Source organism: Elephantulus edwardii, unplaced genomic scaffold (genome assembly GCF_000299155.1).
Source record: "Elephantulus edwardii isolate Elephantulus edwardi_28Jun2011 unplaced genomic scaffold, EleEdw1.0 scaffold00053, whole genome shotgun sequence".
Classification (NCBI taxonomy): domain Eukaryota; kingdom Metazoa; phylum Chordata; class Mammalia; order Macroscelidea; family Macroscelididae; genus Elephantulus; species Elephantulus edwardii.
Genome location: NW_006399803.1, coordinates 10,272,754 through 10,279,703, shown reverse-complemented (window position 1 = coordinate 10,279,703; position 6,950 = coordinate 10,272,754). Strand labels below are relative to the sequence as shown.

Sequence of the window (6,950 nt, the reverse complement as noted above, 5' to 3'; positions counted from 1 at the left end):
GTAGATTTTCCCAATGCAATTCATCTTTTGATTTCTTGACTACTAGTGCCAGGAGAGTAGATTGTGGAACCAAGCAAGTTGAAATTGTTAACAATCTCAATCTCTTCTCCATCTATCTTGATGCTGCTAATTGGCCCAGTGATGAAAATCTTTGTTTTCTTGATGTTGGGCTTTAATCCATATTGGAGACTGCAGTCCTTGACCTTCAGCCACAAGTGTTTCAGGTCCTCCTCAGTTTGGCAAACAAGCATGTGTCATCTGCATAATGAGTCTTCCTACAATTTTGATGCCACATCCTTCCTTATAGAATCCAGTCTCCTAAGTGATCTGTTCCACATATAATATGAAAAGATGTGGAGACAGAATTCTTCCCTGAAACACTTCTTTTCTGATTTTGAACCATGCAGTGTTTTCTCTCCCTATTCTGACTATTGTTTCTTAGTCTAAGTATAGGTTTTGCATGAGCACAATCAAGAGATGCTTTTTGAAAGTTTAAAATAGACATCCAGTATCAAAATGTAAAGGAAAATTTTGTAGCATCTCTGTGTGTCTCCCCTCCACCCCCGTTTAATATAAAATGTCAAGTCTTCTAAATATACATCACTAGGGAGCTCTAGTAATGTAGACTATTAGGAGTTGTGCTGCTAATTCAAAGGCAGTGTCTCTCTGCCACCAGTGGGTCCAAGAGAGAAAGTTGGGCAGTCTACTCTTGTGTGATATATAGTCTTGAAAAACCCACTGGTGGGTCAGCTATAAGTCAAATCCAACTTGATGACAATGAGCTGAGTTTGAGTTTTGACTTGAATATGTGTGTGTGTGTGTGTGTGTGTGTGTATCTGTGTGTATTGTTGTTATTGTTATATGTGATAGAGCCAGAACCCTAGATGACTCTCCAGTATGTTTTTAAAGGTAGTGAATTGTATGAGAGTAGATTCCCTGTCTTTCTACCAAGAAGCAAGTGGTGGATTGAACTGTGTGCCTTTGGATTAGCAGAGCGGCTCCTTACTAGTGAGGCCACCAGAGCTCATATATATGTGTGTAAGCATATGTACACACACACAGAAGCATTTTATTCAATATTTATCGAGCAATACTATGTGTAAGACATTACAATGATCATTTCATATGCTCAGAAATAAAAAATATTAGACTTTATCTCAATTGCAAAAATAATTTACCTGTGGAACCTTAGTAAACTCTATGTGTGTCTACATGCACACATCATCAGCACATTCATCAAATTATGAATATTTGTTATCTCTTGATAATGGGTCGTTGTTGTTGTTGTACCTTAGAGTTGGGATCGACCCATGGCTGACTCTCCAGCACTTTTACAGAGGCAGTTAATTGCGTGGGAGGAGATTGCTCATCCTTCTCCCACAGAACAACTGATAGCCTTGAATTGCGTGCTTTTGGGATTGCAGTGCAGCTTCTTGCCACTAGAGCTCCCTAGAGCTACTTAAAATTCTTTCTAGTATTTGTTTTCTAAATATTTTTCAGTAAGCATGAATTATATAATTAGAATTATGGGTTTATTTTAATAAAGAAATTTATAAAGTTGGTTGTTCCTTTTCACAGAATTAAGAATTGAAATAAGTATCTTGTTCACAACCAATTGCCTCAATTATTTTTCCCATGATCAGGCACACCTTACTTTCTAGACTGACACCATTGCTCCTCAGCACTTTGGAGAGAAGATGTAGCTGACAGCAGACTTACCCAAAGCATTTAATCTTTTGATTTCCTGACTGCTGGTGCCAACCAAGAGTGTTGATTGTAGAGCTGAGTAAGTTAAAATTGTTATCAACCTCAGTTTCTTCTCCATCTATTTTGGCCCCGTGCTGAGAATCTTTGTCTTATTGATGCTAATTAAGCTTCAATCCATATTGAAGACTATATAGTCCTTGACCTTTTGCAGCAAATATTTCAGGTCCTTCTCAGTTTTGGCAAGCAAGGATGTGTCATCTGTGTAATGCAGGTTTGTGATGAGTCTTCCTCCAATCCTGATGTCACATTCTTCCTTATAAAGTTCAGCCTCTTGAATGACCTGTTCCACATATAAATTGAAAAGGTGTGGAGACAGAAGACATCTCTGACACTTCTTTCCTGATTTTGAACCATGCAGAGTTTCCTTTCTCTGTTCTGATGACTGCCTCCTGCTTCAAATATAGGTTTCACATGAGCACAATCAAGTATTCTGTGACTCCCACTCTTTTCAATGTTAACCACCATTTGCTGTGATCCACACAGTTAAAAGACTGTGCATAGTCAATGAAGCACAGATAGACATTCTAAGGTGTTCCCGATCTAGGCTATGGTCTTCGCAATTACCTGCTCTGCATTAGAGAGCAGAACAATGACTAAGGATGACAGAAGAAGCAAACAAGTTTCTCCTTGAAGGTAAGGATTTTGAAGCTTCATCTCACATATGTTGAGCACATGGCTAGGAGGGTCCAATCCTTGGAGAAGGATATCATACTTAGAAGAGTAGAGGGACAGAGCAGCAGAGGAAGACCTCAGATGAGTTGGATTGACACGATAACTAGGGAAATGGGGTTAGGTGTGTCTGAGTCAGTGAGACTGGCTCAGGTTAGGGCAAAATTCAGAGCTGTTGTAAATAGAGTCACTATGAGTCACAAAGGGCTCAATGGTACATAACAACAACAGCAACAACAATAGACAGGAGATAATTGCCCTTCCTTCATTTGACATCATATTACCTTGACTTATTTCTTCTACTTTATATCCTTCAATCTAGAAATCTGATCCAACCGATTTGTAAAGTAAATAAAAATTATCAGGCTTAAGTGAAAAAACTCCAATACAAAAAGATTGAGTTATTCAGTCACTATCTTTATTTTCCAAGTCTGGAAAGCCTATTTTCATTCATCTGTTAACTAGATGCCCATTTACTCTTCTGGATTTAGTTCAAACTCTACCTTTTCCAAGAAGTTTTATTGCTGGGGACAACACTGATCTCACCACTTCTTTATCTTGTAACTCTTATCACATCTGATGTATGTGTCTAATCTTTATTATTAATAAAACTGTTCTGATACCTTGCTTTTTGGGTCTTGGAGAGAAGGCTTTCTACACTTTCTGTACAGCTGGTGGAAGGCCGGCCGCATTTTCAACCTGTGTTTCAAGAATGCTAGAACTTTGACAGACTTTAAAGGGTATTTTTTGTGGAAGACAATAAAAAAAGAAAAGAAAATTCTATGATACAGTTTGGGAAAATAGGGCTAAGTAAAGTCCAGCAGATGTCTCTAGAGCAGAGTTTCTCAGATTTCGTAATTAGTTAATGTAAATGATAATGCCTCAAAGGGGGTTAGTGTTTGAAATAGTCTCTAGACTTATTTGACTTGAAAACTTCCCATCCCCTTCCAGACATTCTACAGAGAACTCATCACTGATTCTTGTGGAAGTCATCTACTGCTTGGGGAAAATTAGACATACTTTTTCCTTAACAATTATGAAAAAGCTCTGTACATGCTGTGCCTAGGTAGTTAGCTAATTTCTAACAAGTTATATCTAGGTCACCTCCTTGCCAGGAGGGGTGGCTGCAGGGCATTATCAGGAGACTGTGAGAAGACATTGGGCCTGGATAAGATTGGCCACCAGTTTAAACCATTCCTTTATTAAAGAGTACAGACAGTTTAATGAATATACGTTAAAGGAAAACTGGCAAATAACTCTATGCTTCTTTGTACATTCCTTTTAAAACTTAAGAATGTATATATTCCAAGTAGTGGAGTAGCTGGATCATATGGAATTTCTTTGTTTAGCCTTTTGAGGAAGCGTCAAACTGCCTTCCAGAATGATTGCACCATTTTACAGTCCTACCAACGATGTATAAAGTTCCTTTCTGGCCACATCCTCTCCAACATCTATTACTTGCTGCCCTGTTAAACTTTACCATTCTTACTGGAGTGAGATAGTACCTCATTGTGGTTTTGACTTACATCTTTCTTATTGCCAGTGATTTGGAGCATTTCTTCATGTGTCTGTTTGCCAAATATCTTCCTGTGTGAAAATTCTTTCTATGTCTTTTGCCCATTTTGTAATTCGATTATCAGTCTTTTTCTTGTATAGGCCCAGGAGTATTCTGTAAACTTTTGTTATAAGACACTTGGAATACACCCTGAGAATATGAGAACTGAGGCCCAAACTGAGATTTGTACACCAATGTTCATAGCAGCATTATTCACCATTGCAAGAAATAGCCCAAATGTCCGACCACAAAAGAAAGGATTGGGAAATTATGGTCCATTCACACAATTAAATACTATGCAGCATACAGGAGCAATAACTTTGTAAATTATGACCTAAAGTGAAGGACTGGACAACATTATGCTGAATGAACTAACTCAGTCCCATAATGATAAATATTGTATAAAACTGTTATAGTAGAAATAGTATAAAGGTCCAGGAGGGGTGGGAGTGGCTGGAAGCAGAGGGATGGGGATGTGCAGGGCGAAGGGGGGATTAATCATTGGGTTGTACAATTTGATGGGTCGGGGGGTGAGGGAAATGGAAAGAATTTGTTCTAATTTGTATTTGAATTTTGTAAATAAACTAGTAGAGAAAAAAAAATAAAAACAAAAACTTAAACAAAAAAATGGATAAAAAATAGTGCCTTAGAATAATTTATCTTTAAATATTAAGTGAAAACTAATATGCCAGTGCTTTACAGATCTCAAGGAAAGTATGAATAGATAAAAATGCATCAAGGGATCTATACTGCCTAATACTACCACATACCATCTCCAGGATCAACAATTTCAACTGTTGCTGTTTGTGGAGACTTCAATGCAGCCATGACAGGGTTCGACAGAATGATCTGGAAGGTCTCTGAAGCCTCATATTCATTGTCAGGTATAATTCTCACCCTCCATGTGGCTGTGGTCTGTCCAGGATTGAAATGGACCAGCTTCTGGGCCTTCACTTTAAAATCTTTATCTATTTTTGCGGTTTCGTCTTTGATTTCAATGCCTAAAAAAAAAAAAAATAAATCTGAAAACCATAAACCATGAACGTAAAGTGACTAACGGAATAGTCTTTATTATTATTATTTTCTAATTTTATTTTATTATTTTCTCTGTGTGTCCCGTTAAATTGGATCTGACTGGTACAGGAGGAGATTGCATCTCCTTCTCCAGCAGAGCATCTGGTGGATTTGAACTGCCTTTTCAACCTGTATGCAGAGCAGATTATCCGAGAGGCTGGGCTCTATGAAGAGAATTGTGGCGTCAGGATTGGTGGAAGATCTATTAACAATCTGCGTTATGCAGATGATACAACCCTGCTTGCTGAAACTGAGGAGGACCTCATGCACTTACTGCAGAGGGTCAAGGATTACAGCCTTCAATATGGACTGAGGCTCAATGTCAAGAAGACAAAGATTCTCACCACTGGACCAATTGGCAGCATCAGGATGGATGGCGAAGAGATTGAGATTGTTCACAGCTTCAGTTTGCTCGGCTCCACAGTCAACACTCTTGGCACCAGCAGCCAGGAAATTAAAAAGCGTATTGCAATGGGAATGTCTGTTGTTAGGGACCTCTCTAAAGTACTCAGGAGCAACGGTGTCTCTCTGGAGACTAAGGTGCGCCTGATACAGGCCATGGTCTTTGCAATCACTTGTTATGCATCAGAGAGTTGGACAATGACTAGGGAGAACAGAAGGAGAATTGATGTCTTTGAGCTGTGGTGCTGGAGAAGAGTATTGAATGTACCATATACGGCCAAGAAAACAAACAGATTCATCCTGGAGAGGGTTAAACCAAGCTACTCCTTGGAGACAAGGATTCTGGGGCTTCATCTAACATACTTTGCGCATGTTGTAAGGAGGGACAGATCCTTGAAAAGGGACATCATGCTTGGGAGGGTGGAGGGTCGGCACAAGAGGGGAAGACCCTCTATGAGATGAATTGATTCAGTGACTGGGGTAATCAGGATGGGTGTGTCAGAGGCAATGAGATTGGCACAGGATAGAGCAGGGTTTAGGGCTGTTGTACATAGGATCGCTCTGAGTCGCAAATGACTCGACGACACATAACAACATAACAACCTCTGGGATTGCAGTACAACTTCTTGCCAGTAGGCCAACAGAGCTCCCTAAGGAATAATCTTTATAAGTGATTTTTATTGTTGATGAGAAGTAGGTAGCATAGGCATTGCTTCCCTTAGTGTAAAAATGATCTTTGTAGACATTTTATTGGCTTAGAGAGTGTAAATAAGCAGAGTGCACTGAAATGAGAAGAAGGGACTGAGAATGATAGAAGAGAGAAAAAGCAAGAGCAACCATTAACGTATTGATTATGTTATCAAATATGGAAAGAGAGGTGTGCGAAAGAGAGAAAATAGAGAATAGTAATTAACCTATTTGTTATTCTAGGAAATATTTATTGAAGGTCTCAGAAGTGCCAAACTCTGTCAGGTGCTGGGGATTAAAAAATGAGCAAGAAATTGCCTAAGCCCCAGAAAAACCATAATCTAAAGAAGATGACACTGAAATGTAAAGTCTAAGGAAGCAAAGATTTATTTGTTGCATTGCTTCCTGATGAATTTCTGGTAACTAAGGCCATGTCTAGGGGTATGAGAGGTCTTCAGTAAATCTTTGTTGAATGACTGCTTTGTATTTGGTAATTCCAGTCCTTCAGTGTGAGGGGAGAATGACTCTGTAGTTTGTTTTCTCAGGCAGATCATCACTCATAGTGTTTTGTTTTCTTGTGTTTGAATTGATTTTTTAATGTGAAAGAATTGCTAACGACTTTCCAGACAAGTAGGACAGTATCATTGGAAATAAAGAGATGAGGAGAGAGAAATCATCTGTTAGGAAATGGGACTTAGCAACTTAGTTATTGAAGTAAGTGTCAACAAAAATCACAACAACAAATAGTGAAATTAGGTCTCAGATTTTTTGTGTGTGTAGTTGACTTTAAAAAAAA

At 38.7% G+C, this 6,950-nt stretch overlaps 1 protein-coding gene across 1 annotated transcript in view; it reads right to left on the bottom strand.

Moving 5' to 3' along the window:
• Positions 1-6,950, bottom strand: part of FREM3 (FRAS1 related extracellular matrix 3) — a 139,910-nt gene that overhangs the window by 32,814 nt on the left and 100,146 nt on the right. The window contains exon 5 of the mRNA XM_006887043.1: positions 4,762-4,992. Within this exon, the coding sequence (XP_006887105.1) occupies positions 4,762-4,992 (231 nt within the window). The remainder of the gene's footprint in view (positions 1-4,761; positions 4,993-6,950) is intronic.